General features: G+C 41.2%; 1 protein-coding gene across 3 annotated transcripts; it reads left to right on the top strand.

Moving 5' to 3' along the window:
* Positions 1-9,182: 9,182 nt before the first annotated feature.
* On the top strand, positions 9,183-18,571 carry DENR (density-regulated protein). 3 transcript variants are annotated; one of them, XM_012663557.1, is made up of 8 exons: positions 9,183-9,354; positions 10,115-10,229; positions 12,991-13,010; positions 13,699-13,783; positions 15,038-15,121; positions 17,248-17,364; positions 18,051-18,190; positions 18,302-18,571. In XM_012663557.1, the coding sequence occupies exons 2-8, from the start codon at positions 10,124-10,126 to the stop codon at positions 18,344-18,346; spliced, it is 597 nt and encodes a 198-aa protein (XP_012519011.1). In that variant the 5' UTR covers positions 9,183-9,354; positions 10,115-10,123; the 3' UTR covers positions 18,347-18,571. The 3 variants fall into 3 exon arrangements, with proteins under 3 accessions (XP_012519011.1, XP_012519013.1, XP_012519012.1); XM_012663559.1 differs by having other exon boundaries at positions 9,260-9,417; XM_012663558.1 differs by lacking the exon at positions 9,183-9,354 and adding an exon at positions 9,894-9,932.
* Positions 18,572-19,197: the final 626 nt, after the last annotated feature.

Below are 19,197 nucleotides of genomic sequence, written 5' to 3'. Positions count from 1 at the left end.
AGGCTGAGGTGGGAGGATCACTTGAGCCCACGAGTTTGAATACCGTCTGGGCAACATAGCAAGACTCCATCTCTATTAAAAAAAAAAAAAAGCTCGTAATAGCATTAAAAAAAATTAAAGTGAGAGCAACTTAAATATTTACCAGTGGGGAATAAGATAAATAAATTACAATGACTTCATTTAGTAAAATACTTATACTTGTTAAATAAAATATATAATCTTTAAAAAGTAGAATAGCATTCACTTGTATAATACTCCCTTTGGACCAGGCTCTGTTCTAAGCATTTCTGCTATAAGATGCAGAGTTAACCCAGAAAGATGTCCAAGATACATTGGTAAGTGGAAAAAAACAACCACATTGCAATTTGTGTAGTATAACCCAATTTTAGTAAATTGAAATATAGATTTCCTTCTCCATCACTGGTGGGAATATAAACAGTTCATTTGCTATGGGAAACAGTTTGGCAGTTTCTCAAAAAGTTCAACATTGGAGTGTCATATGAGTTAGCAATTCTGCTCCTGAGTATATCCCAGAGAATTGGAAACAGAGACTGAAACAAATACTTGTGCTCGAATGTTCGTAGCAGCACTATTCACAATTGCCAAAGGTGATGTGATGGGCTTTGGTGCCCAGACCTTTGGTCAAACAATATCCTGGATGTTTCTGTGAGGAGGGTGTTTTTTGGATGAGATTGACATTTAAATTTGTGGACGTGGAGTAGACTGCTCTCCATGGTGTGGGTGGGCCTCATCCAGTCAGTCGAAGGCCTTGGTAGAACGAAGCCTGGTCTCCCCCAAGCAAGAAGGGATTCTGCCAGGAGACAGCCTGAAGACGTGAACTGCAACATCAGCTCTTCCCTGGGTCTCCAACCTTCTGCCTACCCTGCGGATTTTGGATTCGCCAGCCTCCACAATCGTGTGAAAAATTCCTCAAAATAAATTTCTATCTATGTATGCACATTCTGTTGGGTCTTTTTCTCCGTAGAACCCTGACTAATACAGGTGGAAACAACCCAAATAGTCACCAATGGATGAATGGATGAAGAAATTGTACTATATACGTGCAATGGGATATGATTCAGCCGTTAAAAGGGCTGAAGTACTACTGATTCATGCTACAAAGTGTACAAACCTCAAAATCATCATTCTAAGTGAAAGAAGCCAGACACAAAGGGTCACATAGTGTTGATTCCATTTATATGACATATCCAGAATAGATAAATCACAGAGGCAAGAATGCAGATGAGTGTTTGCCAGGGGACAATGAGGAGTGACTGCTTAATGGGTTTCTTTTGGGGGTGATGGAAATATTTTGGAACTAGACAGAGGTAGTGTTTGCACACCATGGTGGATATTCTAAATGCCACAGAATTGTTTATTTTATTTTATTTTATTTTTCTCTTTCAGCAGCTTTCTCAGGTTGAATGAATTGTTCATTTTAAATGGTTAATTTTCTGTTAGGTAAATTGCATGTCAATAAATAATTATAGATATGTATTGCAATTTAAAATCTGAAATATAAGAATATGGAGTTAGGCTGCCTGGATTTCAAGTTAATTCTCTCACTTGCTGGCTGTGAGATCTTACGTAGGCCTTTTTCCCCATTTCCCCGTGTGTCCAATGGGAACGATGTTACTGACATCATTCTAATGTGAAGGCAAATGAGCTAATCTGTGTAAAGCGCTCATAACAGTGGACAACACAGAGTAGGTGCTAAATAAGTTTTAGCTACTGTTACTATTATTATTATCATTATATGCAGCACACTCTTAACAGCACTCTGGAGAGGGAGAAAGTTTTATCTTCTCTTGTATACACTTCTGTATTGTTTGAAATTTTTGCAAGAAGCATGTGCTATTTTCATAATAAAAGACAGACTAAGATATAGTGTAGTAAGACTCTCAGAGTGTCAAGGGGCTTTGGGCTTCTTATGTGAGGGGGCTCTCAGTTTTACTAAGCAATGATGGGTTTTACTGCCTGACTTAACAAAGTGCCCATCTCATCCTGACAACATTGTATCATCTTTTAAAATTAATCCTCCTCTATGTTGAATATTTATAGGCCTCTTGTGGCAGAACTGGTTGTGTCCCTTATCAGTCCTGTGCTGCAAGGAGAGCAAATGACCTTATTAAACATTTAATTTTTGGAGAAGCAGAACAGGTTTTCATTAACCTCTGCCATGCCTGCTTCTTCCCCATCAGTCTCAGTCCCCTAACCCTTCTCGTTTTGAGCAGGGCTTCTGGAATCAAGAGGAGCTCAACTTATGGCATATTTATATGTTGTCTTCCCAGCATCCCCGCATCCCTCGTTTTGGCAGTAGCACCTTGATTTTCCCTTGGCAACTCATCCCTCCCTCCCTCTCCCTCTGTGAGGTTTGGGAAGATATGGTTCCCGGTCTTGGCTCTAGGAATGGGCATGTGACCAGATCTGGCCAATAAAATCATTCCATCCTGCGGCCACTGTGATTGGCTCAGGGATGGGCACATGACTTAAAAGGCTAATGAGACAGTAATCTGGGTTGTTTGCTAGAACCATTGGAAAAATCATCTCGCTTTATCTGGGATTGCTAAACTAGTAGAAAATAACCTAAGTAGGGACTACGAAGAAAGCATAGGGAAGGAGCCAAGAGATGAAAGAGATAGTTGCCTTTAAAAAAGAAAAGTTATAAATTTGAAATAATTTCAAATTTACAGAAAAGCTACTAGAACAGAACAAAATAACTTCCATATATTTACCCAGAGTCACCAAACATTCACTTTTCAAATTTGCTTTATAATTCTCTGAGAGATTCTTGAAGGCAGCAACATATCCTTGAATATGTTCTTGAATTCTCAAATATGTTACTTTATCTGTAGGACTCAGCTATTCCTGAAACTGAGATCTAATCCTGCACTCTTAAAATTTTTTCATGAAAAAGAATTTTAAACCACATCAAACATCAGAGACCCAAGGAGAAGGTATCATCCTGCTGAGATAGCAATTCTTGAAGGAAATTTATAAGGGAGAAAGATGACACATAAAAACCTCTATTTTGAGAAAAAGAATAAATGTTTTCAGTTGAGACTAGAGTTAACTGATGAAAACTTTATCAGTTTGGAAGGTAAGTTCAGATAGCCTGAGAATAAACTGAGCCCAGTTCACTTAGCAGTTCTCATCCGTGGGGATTGAGTTCAACAGTGCTTTGGCGTGTTGAATTCAGTTGTATGTATGGCTGGTGGCTGGAAATTTATTGCTTATATTAAAGTACTAGACTCTGAAATTTTAATTACTTAAACAAATTAGATAGATTGAACATTAGCCCCATGATGGCTCTCTTTGGGCTGAGTCTTGTTCTTAGTAACTCAAACTGCCTTCTTGAGTAGGAAAGAAAGGAAGCAAGTGACATCCTATACTTCATAGTGAGCTACCTTACAGATGTATTGTAAGTAGTTGTGAAAATTACGAATTACAAAATCGTAAAATCTGAAAATTACATATTATTCTAGCTTTACATCCCTGTAACTATTTTAGAATTTCATAAAAATGTTGATTTGTTTATGAGATTGTGCTTTGCAAGGGCATAGCATCCATTGTGTGTCATAGTGGGGGAAAAATGTTCAGAAACATTGGGCTAGAACAAGTCTTAATAAACCCTGGGAAAGGCTGGGTTGTTTTTTTTTTGTGGGGGGCTGCCCTAGCCCTAACCCTATGTGTCCATCAGGACTAATTTGAGGAAAAAACACTCTAATTCAAACTGGCTTAAGCAAAAATGAGAACTTGTTGATTTTCATAACTGAAAGGCCCAGGGTTAGAGCTGCTTTCAGGTGTGGCTGCATCCAGGATCAGGTGTTCTCCATCTTTCAGCTCTGCTCTCTTCCATATTGACTTTGTCCTCAGGCCACATGGTGGCAAGATGGCTGCCAGGCACTCTACTGTGCATCCTCTGAGACTCACGTCCAGCAGGAAAGAGAGAGTCTCTTTTTTAGAACTCCCTCAAAAATGTGCTGGAATCCACTCAGGTTGATCTACCCTTGAACCAGTCACTGTTATCAGCAGAACACGATGTGCTGATTGGCTTAGACCTGGGTCACATGTTCCACCTCCAGATGGGAGTGGTGGAGGCCCAAGAAGACCACATGGGTAGAGTGTGGGGAAGAGGTGAACAGAACCAAAATGGACCTGTTATTGAGAGTAGATGTTAGAAAAGCAATCAACAAATATCCACTTCACCGCAAGTGATCATCTTGAAAATGCCCAGAAAGAACTAGATGAAAGAAAATGTCCGGCTCAGGACCAATCCAGCCCCAGAAGTGGAAAAATCAAACCCATGATTTCTTGACAATCTAGACCATGTTATGATAGGCATCACATGTTTAAGAAGTCACTTCTAATTCAGGTAGCCCAGGGCAAGCCCTTTTGTTTTCTTCACTAGAAGACTTCTCAGAAAGTGAGTGTCAAAATTGCCCCTTGTTCCACACTTGGTCTGAATGGCCAGTCTTGCAACATCACTTCCCCATTATCCTTTAGCTTAGTCTCACCTTCGTCTCCTGACTTCAGGCATGCTTTGCTTGCTCACGGGTTTCCCTCTCGTGCTAAAGGAAATACCCGACTTTCTGATAACATCAGCTAGGAATGCATTCTGTAGCACAACAGAAAGGCTTGCTCCATTGGTTTCAAGAGATAGGGGAGCACCTGTTTTTCACAATAGGCACCCAGAACAGAGAAAGTCAAGAGCTGCTATGGTGACTCAACAATGCTGTTAGGAACCCAGGCTACTTCTATGTGTCCAGTCCGTCCTGAGCATGCAGGATAACAGACCTTCATTCTCAGGCTTGCCCGGCACGGCTGCAAGATGGCTGTGGTACCTCCTGCCTTATTATGTTCACAGTCTAGCCACAGAGAAGGGAGAAAGGTCAAGGCTTTTTATGTAAGTCCTTGCTTTTTTATTTGGGAAGTGCAAAATGATACATTTTTTTAAATTTCAGCATATTATAGGGGTACAGATATTTAGGTTACGTATGTTGCCCTAAAATGATACATTTTTTAAAAGGATAAAAGCATGACTCTTATTCAATTATAAAATAAACATGTAACTTGTGTAAAGTTGTTTTTTTATGTTTTTTGTTTTTTTTTTTTAGAGACAGGGGTCTTGCTCTGCTGCCCAGACTGGAGAACAGTGGTGTGATCATAACTCACTGCAGACTTGAACTCCTGAGCTCAAACAATCCTACTGCCTCAGCCTCCCACCCCAGCCTCCCAAGTATCTGGGAATACAGGTATGCACCACCACACCCGGCTAATTTTTAAACTTTTTTGTAGAGATGGGGTCTCACTATATTGCCCAGGCTCGTCTCAAACTCCTGGCCTCAAGTGATTCTCCGGCCTCAGCCTCCCAAAGTGCTGGGATTACAGGACCCAGCCAAGATTTTATTCCACTCATTAATTAATAAGGGGGTCAGTAAGATGTCAAAACCAGTTCAAAGAAGAATTTTTAAAAACACACACACACAATCATACTTACATACATGCATAATAGGCAATCAGGATTACTGAGATGAATTTCCAAATAGATGGAAAACAAGTCAATATCAACAGAGAATTAATCAATTGCAGCTCTTCCAGATGAAATTCATTTGCATTTCTAGAGACAAGACCGTATGCATTACTATCAGGTTTCCTACAATTTACAAAATTGTACAATAGCTTAACAGTGAAGGATGAAGATGGCACCCAAGGGTGTGTTGGATAGGATTCCCAGGATTCCTTTTTGCCCATTTCGAAATCTTTCACAGTGCCTCCTGCCAGAAACTTCCTGCGCTCCTCAGGGACTTCTACAACACCTACGTTTCATTGTGCAGACTGTGTCACATAGCCCCTTTCATTGCAAGGCAGGCTGGGACATTGAGTGTCTTTAGCTAGACACACTATCTCAAATAAGATGGGATTCTGTTAGTAAGGAAGTCTGCCTCATCTAGACACTTGATGTGTTACTGGTGCCAGATTATTTAATAGTATTTAGTGTGTGTGAGTACTAGACTGCTTGTAGTGAATATCTGTTGTTTTCATACCTTAGCATCACTCCATCTTGTAATAGTGACTCAGTTTTCTTTTGGGATGTGCCCTCTTTCCGTTCTCCAGACGCAGCTCCAAAGACAGACACTTGATTTGGGATTTGATTAGTGACGATGATTGATTTAGGAATGGATATAACTTGAACCAGGCCAGTCAGATTCAACTTTTGGACTTTCATTGGAACAAACCTGTGACGTACACTAGAAAATAGGAATACTTATGTCTAAAAGATATTTAATCAATTTACTGACAATGCTTGGTGCACAGGTGGATTCCTGTATCCTTTGCAATAACTCCACTGCCTCTCAAAGAGTCTGTGGCTTCCTGGTGAGAAAATACTGGGATTTTTCTTTATTTGTTATATCATTCCATATTTTAGTGACTAAAAGCTGAAAGACTGTGGGGTGTGACAGGAAGTACAGGTCTAGGTTTAAATGTCAACTGTGTTAGACAGAATTCACCCAGAAAAAAGAACCCCATATAAGTATGTAAAGCAAAGAAGAATTTAATTCAGGGAATTGACTACGTGTGGAATGGAACTGTGAGACAACATAGAGCAGGAAGCCATCACCACCCGCAGGCTGGAGACCACATCCAGGCAGGGTTGTATGTCATAGGAGTCCAGGGGCTGGGATCCCCTAACAATGCAGAGGGAGAACCAGCTACCGCCAGAGATGCTGCTCAAGGGGTGATGTGAGTGGATGGCATGGCCGCCTCCCACTGGCTGATCCTAGCTGGAAGCCAGGGAACAAGGAGCCGGGGCCAACAGTCTGCAGGAGCAGCACCCTCTTCCACGCCAAGTAGAGCAGGAAAAGGGTGAGGAATGAAACTGAAGACATTGGTCTATTATGCAGCACTGGTCACCTGTCCATATTTCATCACATCTAAGGTGCCATTATTGTAAGATGCACCATTATTTTGTGCACCAGTGAGACAGAAAAATGCTGCCAACTAAACTATGATGACAATGCTGACATTCCATTCATTGCAATGCATCTCGATATGAGAGATGTTGAAATGTGAAAAACGTGCATCTTTTTTTTATAGTTTAATGTATTTTAATAGCAAACTTACAGGAGCAGCACAGAAGACAGACAGCGTTAAAAACATGTGCTTGCATGGAGGACAACGCAGTTAGAAAAGTATAGTGAATGGATGGAATCTACTGTATGATAAAAATTCTACAAACACCATTTAATTGCTGTCAATAAGAAATTTACTTGTCTAAAAAAAGAAGTCTAAATGCTAGCATTGTCCAGAAAAATTTAACAGGTTTATTTGTAAAAGTTGAACTGCTGAAACTAGCTGGATGTCTTTTGGCATAATGGTTACATGCTTGGCATGGATAGCACACAGATTGGTGTCTTCAAAAAAGACCAACCAGGTGTTTGCCTACTGCAAAGCTCTAATAGCGGTGCTCTGGAAGCGCAGGTCTGTTTTGAAGTGCTGAGCAAATTTCTCGCACCGGACGCTGGAAAGGAAGCTTGCCAATCAGAAGTTCAGGGGACTTCTGATAACGTCTGATTTCACAGAGTGCCAGGGTATCAGCCTGTAGCGCTGAGGGTTCTTCGTCCCTCCAGCAGAGGGCGCGCTCCTGTCAACGGCTTTTGTAGCCAGTTACTTCCTGGGTGCTTTACCCGGGTCGGTTTTTGGGTAAAAAACAGTCTGCGCTGTCCAAGCCGTGGTATAAAGACCTCCTTACGTACCCACCTTTTCCTTCTGCTGGAATTCGGGGAGCTGGAGGCGGAGCTGGCATTACAAAGCAACGGCGGCTGCGAACACCAGAATGCATCTTAAGATCAGTAAAATATGCTATTTGTTGTGTGTGATCTTAAGCGTATGTGAACTTAATTCATTTCCACCTTTGAGCCTTGATTTTACCATCTGGAAATTAGGGACAATAATATTAATACCCACTTCACAGGGGTTTCGTAAGGATTAAATCAGCTAACATGTCTAAGACAGATAAATTTAGTGAGGACAGGGATTTAGCTCTTTTGTTCAATGTGATATTCGCAGTGCCTAGCACAGGAACCTAAGAAAATTTTGTGGAATGAATCCACCTGGACTCGTTATCCCCAAATGGGTGGTTCCTGGCACATAGTGGGGGTGGATGGGTGTCAATACGCGGAAGCTATTACTATTGGAATCAAACATGCTTTGGTGGCAACAAGATCTTTTCTTCTTTCACAAGTGTCACGTAGAATTGACCCTTTTGTGAGTGGGGGAGGGGAACTCCTCTTTCATTTAAGAAAGATGTCAGGGTGGAGGATACACACGACTGGTGGAAAAGATGGTGCCAGATGTCCGAGTGCACACGCAACGTAAGTTGTAAACAGAAAATTAAATGCGTGGCAGTAGCAATGGTGAATGGAGTTGGCAGGGAAGGAGGAGAATAAGGTAGGTGTGAGTGGAGGATTAAGCAAAATAGGAAAGAACAAACTTCACCGTCTACAAAGCACTTTGTTGGGTCATGATTGCCCTACCCCTCCTATCTCTGCAAGCCTTGTAGTGTTAGCACTCCCATCTCACAGATGGGTTTCAGGCTGAGTGCGGACATGAAGGGATTTGCCTCCAAGCCCAACAGGACACACCGTATGTGGTTATATCCACCAGGCGTTCAGCTCCTGAGAAAGTCTGCGATGGGATAGAGTCATTCCAAGTCAGAACACATATAAGGATAGGTAAACACGAAGAAAGTGACAAAAACGGTTGTTAAGGTGGTGAGACTGCGGACGATGAAGAAAACTTAAATAGTGTTGATAGTATCTTTTCAAAGAAGAATTCCTCCAATTTAGGGCATGGTGTTGAAACGAAACCAAGTGCCCTGTCCAGCCGCATTCTCCCCGCAGAGGAGTGACTTATCCAGTAGGCTGGAGGTTAGTCAGGACTCCAGGATGCATCCGAGACACTGCGGCGATGTTCCCCGGGCTCATTAATCGGGAGTCATTTCTGACTCAGGAGCACGTCCAGGCGTGACCCCTTCCACCCGGGCATCTCCCACGACTCGTCCTAAGCAACAGGTAACGAGCACCGCCTGCTACCCCGCCTCTAGGCGCTGGGTCCCGCCCCCGGGCCGGAAGGCGCATGCTCACTAATTTCGCTCCGCCCTCGCCTTCAGGCTTCTCGCGACATCCGCCCAGCGGCAGCCTGAATCTCGCGATAAAGGCTCATTGTCTCGCGGGAACGCGGCTGGCAGAGGGGCTCTTGGGCGGCCCTGGCCGGGGAAAAGGAGTTGCATGTGTCGCTTCAGCTGGCGATAGCGGCGGGAACGGAGGCGGCGAGACTTGTGCGACCGCCTGGGTAACGACCCCTCGTGCTTCTCCCGTTTCCGAGAAGCTCGTAGAGAGCGTGCTGGAAGCTGAGGTGCTGCCTGGCGGAAGGGGGCCGGGCCGGGCGTCTCCACACCCCCGCCCACATGGGCCCCTTCTGGTGTCCCTTGGGATCGCCCCTTCGCCTCAGACCTGGTGGCCCTTGTCCCCTCAGTGCTCTTACGTTCTGCCCCTTCCTGGTTCTTTTCCCCCCACTTTTCTCCTCATTCTCCTCGGGCTCTGGACAGCCCGCCCCCATCCTATCCTATCCCCTTTCCCGACTCTTCATGCCCCTCCCTTGCCGTTTAGCTGCCCCCACGCCCTGAACTCTGGGCACCTCCGGTGACCCACCCCTCCTCCCTAGGCTTTTCCAGACTCTCTTCGCCAGCTGCTTTGTAGCCTTTCTCTCGCACTGCAGTTTGCATCCCTCCCGGATCACCCTCGCACCTTTTGCTCCACGTCTACCGAGGTCCCCCACCCCGTCCTTTTCTAGTGTTCACCCCTCTTTCCCATCCTCCATGGTCCGTTTGCTGCTTGCTTCCCTGCAGACCTGAGGACCAGGGAGATGATGTACTGCAGTTGCTCATATTTTATGGATGTAGTGCAGCCTGTATCCCTCACTTATCAGAGAATTGAAACAGCTTTGGGGTGGGGGGGATTTCTAGTGAGAGGCAGCAAGACAGCCCCTGACTCCTGCTCTTCTGGGGTCTTAGTCCACAGTAGTGAAAATGTGTTACTTTCCTTGTGTACAGGTTTGTGAAATGGCTGCTGACATTTCTGAATCCAGTGGAGCTGATTCCAAAGGAGACCCAAGGAACAGTGCCAAGTTAGATGCCGATTACCCACTTCGAGTCCTTTATTGTGGAGGCAAGTGTTGGAAGGCAGAAAATGACTCTTACTCTATTTTTATGCATTGTGGTATATTTTATGCACCATTAAGTGTCACATTTGGTCTATTAAGCACCCCACCCCCCATCTGTCTTTGTCATTTGGTGAATCCTCAGCTGGGGAATGGCTGGGGTCTGGTGAGGAGGAGGCATGGGTTAACAGATCTTCCCAACCTGTGTAATTTGGCCTGGAGAAGCTTACAGTCCATTTGGAATAGAGACGTGCAAATAGATTATTTCAGCCTGATGTTATGCGCTAGTCTGGCTATTAAAGGAGGACTTCTTGGAGGGTATTGAGTCGTTAGGGGTGACAAGGACTGGATGAGAAAGTGAAGAAGGGAATCCCGGATTAAGTGGACAATTATGCAGGAAAAAGCTTGATGCATATCTGTGGACAAACGAACAGCTTTGAGTTACTATAGTGTACAGAGTAGGGAGGGTGCCAGTTAAGGAGTGGGACATGAGGTTGGAGTGATGGGTATTGGGACAGTTGGGAAAGTCTTCTTGGTTTGAGCAATATTCCGTGTGTTAGGTTTAATCAAGATCTTTTTCCCTTTAAGTGCTTTTCCTCGTTTTCAATACAGAAATGTTTCTGAATTTCAAATGCTCTATTTTATTAGCATCTTGGAAAATTTCAGAAAAATTTGAAGATACAGGACAGTAAAAGGGTAAATATTAATTTTTTCAGTAAATATTTTTGAGCACTTACTATGTGCCTAGCAATGTTTTTTTAGGTGGTAGGGACTGAGTAGTGAACAAATCAGAAAGGTTTTTGTTCTTGTGGACCTAACATTCTGTGAGTGCAATAGACACCTAATCTGAAATTTTTTTTTTTTTAAGAGCCTGGGTCTTGCTCTGTTGTCCAGGCTGGAGTGCAGTAGTACAATCATAGCTCACTGTAATCTTGAACTGGGCTCAAGTGATCCTCCCTCCTCAGCCTTCCAAGTAGCTGGGACTGCAGGTGTGTGCCACCATACCTGGCTAATTAAAAAAAAAAAAAAAATTTTAGTGACAGGGTCTTGAACTCCTGGCCTCAAGTAGTCGTCCTGCCTCAGCCTTCTGAGTAGCTGGGATTATAGGCATGAGCCACCATGCCCAACTTTTAACTAGAATTTAGTCAGGCTTTGCAAACTGCATTTGATGGATGTATCTCTTTACTCTTTTAATCTAGAACTCCCTATCCCTATCCCCTCTTTTTTAAAAAATGATACTTTTTGAAGAGTCCAAGCCAGTGCCTTATAAAGTGCTCCATTTACTGGATTAGTCTGTTCCTTATGGTGCGTTCCTGCAAATTAAACCTGCAATTCAACCTTCGTTACTGGATGAGCTATTTAACTTGTTTAGGGCCCCATATATAAAATAGTGATGGGTGGTAGCATGGTGGTACATTAGTTGGGTGAGGGGAAAGCAGATCATTTTGACTTGGCTGTCACAGCTAAGTTACTTGCTTACTTTGTGCAACCTAATTTAGTGGTTAAGAGCATGAGCTTCAAAAACAGACCAGGGTTCAATTCCTGTTATCCACATGCAAGTGGGCTACTTTGTCTAGCCCTCATTTTCCTCATCTGTATACAGATATGTTAATTCTAACCTTATTATAAGGTGGTGATGATTAAATATAATAATGAATATAAAGCATAGCAAAGTGCCTGGCACATCGTAGGTGCCCAATATATGTTAATTGCTGTTATTTCATGGTATACCACCCCTTTTCTCCCTTGGAAGTCTCAAGATACTGGGCCCAGTGAACTACTCCATTTTAAACTTTAAAAATAAAAACAGGGCCTCATGCAGTGGCTCACGCCTGTAATCCTAACGCTCTGGGAGGCCAAGGCAGGAGGATTGCTTGAGGCCAGGAGTTTGAGACTAGTCTGGGAAGCATAGTGAGACACCTCCCCTCCCTCTGTCTCTACAAAAGAAAGAGAGAAAGAAAGAAAAATTAGCTGGGTGTAGTGGTGTGCACCTGTAGTCCTATAGTCCTAGCTCCTTGGGAATCCAAACCAAGAAGATTGCTCAAGCCCAGGAGTTTGAGGTTGCAGTGAGCTATGATGATGCCACTGCACTCCAGCCTGGGTGATGGCAAGACCCTGTGTCAAAAAATAAAAAATAAGTAAAAACGAAATAAGCAATTGACCCAGTGGTAGAATCATAGTTAAAATCGGGAAGCTCTTTTAGTTCCTTTAGTCCTTTAGCCAGTACAGGCTATACAGTGAATGACAACCAAAGTTCCTTCTAGCTTTCTAGTTTCATGATCTTCTGTAGCATAATATGAAGAAGAAACGGAAAAGTATATTGCAAAGAAATGGTAGCAAAAGTGCTGCTGAAGTTTATAAAAGTGTCAATAAGCATGAAAAGTAATGGCTATTTTGGAAAAGCCACTAAAAGAAATAATCAGCTCCACTTAAGCTTTGTTGTAGGGGGAATCGTTCCCATCTTAGCTTAGTTTCGGACCCACTGGAACCCATGGGTATGGTAAGACTTTACTATATGCAAGATAGCATAGTTTGATGTTCCATCAGCTGAATGAGACACTCTTTAAATCAAAAAATCAAGATAGTATCATCTCAAATAACCATGTCTTTTACCTCAAAAAAAGTAGCATTGGAAAAGTGATATAAGAAAATTATAGGAAAAAAGTAGAAATGAAGTATTCTATCAAATATAAAAGTGATGATCAGCCCTGTGTGTGTATGTACGTATGTGTTTAACATTTCAAATCTTTTTTCTCTCCATTTCCCTAGTCTGTTCATTGCCAACAGAGGTAAGTCCTTTTAAAATATTTTTCTGTGTTTTAACTTCTGCCTTTAAAATCACTCTTGATTTGAGAGCTACCTTTAGAACTTTCTTTTTTGATTTTTAATTTTCTACCACTTGATAGTAAAATTTCAACCTTTTATAGAGTACTTTGATTTAGAATAATTTTATAAAATCTTAATTCTTTCCTTTAGATTTTGAGCCATGTGTACATCTTTTGCACTTTGCTATACATTTGGATTTTTACATAGAACTCATGAATAACTAATAAAATAAGAGTAACCGTAAAGCCAAAATGTATGTGTCTGACAGAGGAAAGAAAGAGCAATATACATTGTATATAAAACTTTCTAAGTCAGGCTCTATGGGCAAGTCATAAAAATGAAGCACTTATGTGCCCAAAGCAGGAAATAGACATTTTTGTTTGTTGCTCCTTTCTCTAATGGCCCTTCTGTTTGGTGGAGAGGAAATAAATTGGTTTGGTGAGGAGGTATCTAGTCCTTTTTAATTTCTAACTTCTCATGGGGCATTTCATGGTTGAATATAGATTTCCTGTGGATAAGAATTCAGGTGGGAGGAGTTAGTTTTTATCATTCTTTATATAGCAACCATAGGGAATGATTTTTAATTAAAATGTTTTGGTTGACTGAAGATGTTTTGTTGTGACTCAGTTTGTTCTTTTTTTTTTCTCCCAGTACTGTGAATATATGCCTGATGTTGCTAAATGTAGACAGTGGTTAGAGAAGAATTTTCCAAAAGAGTTTGCAAAACTTACTGTAGGTATGAACATTTTTTTTCTTTCATCAGACTTGTATACTTGAAACAAATGCACATATGGCATTATTTTAAAGTAGTGGCTTATGCCTGTAATATCAGCTACTTGAGGGGCCAAGGTGAGAGAATAGCTTGAGACCAGGAGTTTGATACCAGCCTGGGTAACATAGCAAGACCTCATCTCTACAAAAAATAGAAAGCTGAGCTGGGCATGGTGGCATGAGCCAGTAGTCCCAGCTATTCAGGAGGCTGAGGCAGGAGGATCGCTTGAGCCCAGGAGTTTGAGGCTACAATGAGCTGTGATGATGCCACTGCACTCTCTAGCCCAGGCAACAGAGCAAGTCTCTCAAAAAATAATAAATAAATAAATGAAAAGAAAAGAAACTGGCTCCTTTGTCCTGCAGAGATGTGGTACTGGTCCATGGCCTGTTAGGAACTGGGCTGCAGAGCTCTGTACTCCTCCCCAACCCTCCCCCTATCCGTGGAAAAATTGTCTTCCATGAAACTAAGGAATTTGGGGGGGGCTGGCAGCAAAGCTTCCTCTGTATTTACAGCTTTTCCCCATTGCTCACGTCATCGTCTGAGCTCCCTTGGTGCCAAAAAGGTTGGGGACTGCTGCTGTATAGTTCCCATATTATGCATTGAAGCCAGGTGTGGTGGCTTATGCCTATAATTTCAGGGACTCAGGAGGCTGAGGCAGGAGAATCACTTGAGACCAGGACTTTGAGACCAGCCTGGACAACATAGAGAGACCTAATCTCTACCAAAAAAAAAAAATTAGCTGGGTGTGGTGACATACGCCTGTAGTCTCAGCTGCTCAGGAGGCTGAAGCAGGAGGATCCCTTGAGCCCAGGAATTTGAGGTTACTATGAGCCGTGATCACCATTATACTCCAGCCTGGGATGCAGAGTGAGACCCTGTCTCTTAAAAAAAGAAAGAAAGTATGTGTAGATGCTAGAAGAACACTCCTACAGCAACTGAGTGTTTTAAGCTCCTTTCATGTGGCTAAAGAAATCCTAATCTGTACATATCAAAGACTTTATTTTATCTCCTGTTACTACACACTTAACCATAATGACTTTAGATTTAGACTTGAATAGGAGCCTAGAAATATAATTATTTGCTCGACAGATGTTGTGCTCTGTTATTGGTAAAATGTCTTATTTGTGTATGAGGTTGCTCAAAGGTGATTTTTTAACATTAGTGTGAAATGATTATGTGATGGGCGTTAATGCTTTTGGATATCATGTTTATGTCTAGAAAATTCACCCAAACAAGAAACTGGAATTAGTGAGGGTCAAGGAACAGCAGGGGAAGAAGAGGAGAAGAAAAAACAAAAGAGAGGTGAGACCTTAATTCACGTTTGCAATTGTACAAACATACCTTCCCTCTGATAGAAGTTGTAAGTAATTAAAAGGGTTCCCCAGGTGCAGTGGCACATGCCTGTAGTTCCAGCTGAGGATCACTTGAGCCCAGGAGTTCCAGGATGTAGAGGCTGTAGTGGGCTGTGATCGTGCCTGTGAATAGCCATGTGTATATCATGCAGGGGGTACAAAACCGTATTCTCAGGATCATGATCAGATGTGGTATGATTTGCGCTTTATCAGTAAATTGGACTTAATGAAACATCCTTATTTGCCCTGTATATATGTAAAAAGCAGCCAGCCAGCTAAAATTCCCGTGTATTCTATTCAAGTGGAGTGAGGACATTTATAAAAGATTTCATCTTCTCATTACTTCTGATAGCTCAGTTGACAATTTTGTTTTACAGCTGTTGTGTATACTTAACTCTCTCTTCCTTCTAAAACCAATTCCTTGTGCTGTGGATCCTGTCCCTGCCTGTTTCTTCTTTAATTATTCTCCCCTATGGCTAAAATTAGCTTATAAATATTTTCAGGACTTTGCATCTTTAAAAAAAAAATCTCAAAAGCCTAAAGCCTATGTCTTATTTATTTATTTTTTTTAATCTTATCCCTCCCTCCCCTCTTAGCCAGACTTACTAAGACTAGACTTGCTACCCCTTTCTGCTCTCACATTCACTATTCACTCCTCAGTCTGTCCTAACCCAACTTTCATGCCACGGAAACTTGTAGTAAGGCTCACCAGTGGCTTGATAATCACTGAATAGTAAGAGCATTTGAGCTTTGCCTCCTTGAAGTGTTGTACTTCCTTGGTTTCTGTGGCAGTCTTCCTTCCTAGTTCTCCTGTCACTCCTCCTCAGTCTTCTGTGCATACTTTTCTTCTTTCTGTCTCTTAAAAGTTGGTGTTTTTCAAGATGCTGTCCTAGGCCCTCTTACCTTCTTGTTCTGCATGTTCTCTCTGGATGCCTCTGTTACATCCCTAACTTCTGCCACCACTATACACTTAAAATTCCCCAAATCTGGCCCATGTCTCTAGATTGGAAGTGTGCACGGTCCCACAGACACCTCAAACACAGCACTGCCAAAGTTAAACTTACTAAGTCCCAAATCAGTGTCTTTCATTTTCCCAACTTTGGTTAGTGACAGCACAATTTATTGTCATCTGAGCCAGAAACTTGAGAACCATCTTAGATTTTTTTCTCTTTGCTCACTTTAATCAATTCTAAATTCTGTTCTTTCTCCTCTTATCCTGTGCCTAGTTGCTACTATTGTTGCCACAGCTTTGGTTTAGATTTTGATGATTTCTGCCTGAGCTAATGCAAGAGCCTCCTTTAGTGGCCTGTCAGCCTTACTCTTCACAGATCTGCCTAAGTACAGATCCACCATAGAGGGATCTTGACAAAATGTGAATCTGGTTATTTCAGTCTTGTGTGGTTTTTCAGTGGCTTCTCCTTTTCCACAATATATAATCAAATATCAGAGCTTGATGTACCATTCCTTTAATGACCGATATGTAATCTTTTGCTTTTCTGGCTTCATCTGCTACATATCCTTTAGCATCTTTCAGTCAAGACAAGTGTAGTTCCCAGAGTTCCAAATGCATCGTCTTATCTCTGTACTTGTTCTCTTTCCCTAGAATGTCCTCTCTTATACCTCTCCAGCCTTTTCCCCTTCACCTGGACACTTCCTTATTCTTCAAAACCCAACCTAGATGTCACTTCATCTAGGAAACCTTTTCTGTCCTCTGGAAGCTGAGTAAGTCATTCCTCTGTAAAGTTATGGCAGTGCCTTATTCATGGTCCTATTATGGTAAATATCAGATTACTATAATTGTTTAACTGTTTTTTTTACTCCCTTCACTACACTGTGAGTCCCTGGAGGGCAGGGACTATGTTCTGTCCATCTTTGTGTCCTCAGCCCTTAGCCCAGTGTTGGGCACATAGTAGATACTTAATAAATGTTTATTAAATGAATACATGCATGTGTTTATTAATTTTGTATTAGAGAAACTTAAACCTTTTGAAAATTAACAAATTTAAAGACTTAGTATTCCATAATTATATCAAAAAACAAAACAATTAATGCTGAGCTCTTTCTTAATAAATAAAGGTGGAAGAGGTCAAATAAAACAAAAAAAGAAAACTGTACCACAAAAGGTTACCATAGCCAAAATTCCCAGAGCAAAGAAGAAATATGTAACAAGAGTATGTGGCCTTGCAACTTTTGGTGAGTTCAGGCTTAAGTATATTTAAAGTGTATGAACTATATTCTCTTTCGCTCTCTCTGGTATCATGAAAACTTACACAGGTCTGTTTTTTGCTATGATGCAAAGTGAGGTTTTGCATTTCTAACTATAGCTTCAAAATCAAATTTTGGAGAAATTGAAAATCTTTTGTAGAAGGAACTGGTATTATTTTTTTCCTTCCCAGAATTCATGCTTGGGCACATTTTAAGTAGGACGAGGAAGGCTGGAAAGGATTCCCTTTGAAACCATCCAGTGCTGTTCCTCTGTCCTCTGCAGATATGGTGGCAAAGGGTTGCAGAATGGTTTGTTCCCTCTGGGAATGACAGTGGAGGGTGAGGGAAGGTGGGCAGCACAGAATGTCCTGCTTTTAGAGCCCCGTTAGTTCCTGCAGACCTTGAATGAATAGTAAAACTGGGGTGAAAATTAAACCATGGTCCCCTCATGTGACAGCACAGATTGAAAAACAATTAATGGACCTCATTATAAATATTAAGGCTTGTTAGGATCTCTGCCTATGATAATTTATAATTATTCTGAAAGGAATACGAAACCCCTTAACACAGTCTGTTTTATGAATTTAAAATGCAGATTAAATTTCAAAATGGAAATTTATCTTTGATGCATATTTCCAATTATAGTCTTGCTCTTTCTTTTTTTAAAAAAACAGAAATTGATCTTAAAGAAGCACAAAGATTTTTTGCTCAAAAATTCTCCTGTGGTGCCTCAGTAACAGGGGAGGATGAAATTATCATTCAGGGAGATTTTACAGATGACATAATTGATGTCATTCAGGAAAAATGGCCAGAGGTAAGTACATGGAACACATGTATACATAGAAATAAGTTTTTGAGGCAAATTATTCCATTTTTTCTTATTTGCTACCACAACTTATGAAGTGTAATTATTTGTGTTTTATAGGTAGATGATGATAGCATCGAAGATCTCGGAGAAGTAAAGAAGTGATTTTGAAAATTTGTTTGTATTTAATGACCTGAACTGAAAGTTGATATGGCCAAAGGGGGAGAGGCCTTTTAAATATATATATATATATATATTTATCCTACAGTAAAACTGTAGACCACCCTCATCCTTGGCGTTTTCACTGTTCTGTATAAGGCTGCTTGTTTTTTTATTGCCAAAGTCTAATAAACAGGGGACACTGTCATGCTTATGCATGAGATAGAATTTAGTCAAATAAAAAATTTTGGTCATTTGGTACTGACTTTTATCTTTCTCTCTTTTTAACTTTTTATTTTTGGAAAAACCCTGTAGAGTTTTTGTGGGAAGCATTTCTGTTGATTATTTTACTGATTAAAGCTGAGTGTTTTTTTTTTAAATGTGGCTTCCTCACCAGTAATATGTCTCCTTGCTTCTTTGGTGTGATAGTTTTGAGCTGGGTGAGAATCTAACAGATTTATGGTTGAATTTGCTTCCTTGTTACCAAGTCCACTTTGTGGACATAATAACGTACTCTTGGTAGGAGTTGTTCAAGCTATTCTGGAGATTCTTTGGTAAAGTATATTAAAAGCCTTAAAACTATGTGCACTGTATGACCCAGTAAGCCACTTCTTTGACATTATCCTAAAGAAATAGTCAATCTTGCTTAAAACTTAATGGGTGAAGGTGTCCATCACAATGTTATTTTTAATATCCAAAATTGCAAATGCTATAAATCAACAATTGGGAAATGGTTAAAGAGATGATGGTGCATCACGTGATAGAATATTATGTATATGTTTAAAATTCATATTTTCTAAGAATATGTTTGGTAATGGAAACATGGAAACATGTTTGGTAATGTTAAATGGGGCCGA

Source organism: Propithecus coquereli, unplaced genomic scaffold (assembly GCF_000956105.1).
Source record: "Propithecus coquereli isolate 6110/MARCELLA unplaced genomic scaffold, Pcoq_1.0 Scaffold81, whole genome shotgun sequence".
In the NCBI taxonomy this organism is placed as follows: domain Eukaryota; kingdom Metazoa; phylum Chordata; class Mammalia; order Primates; family Indriidae; genus Propithecus; species Propithecus coquereli.
The sequence above is the reverse complement of the archived record's forward strand: the minus strand, read 5'-3'. Positions and strand labels throughout refer to the sequence as shown.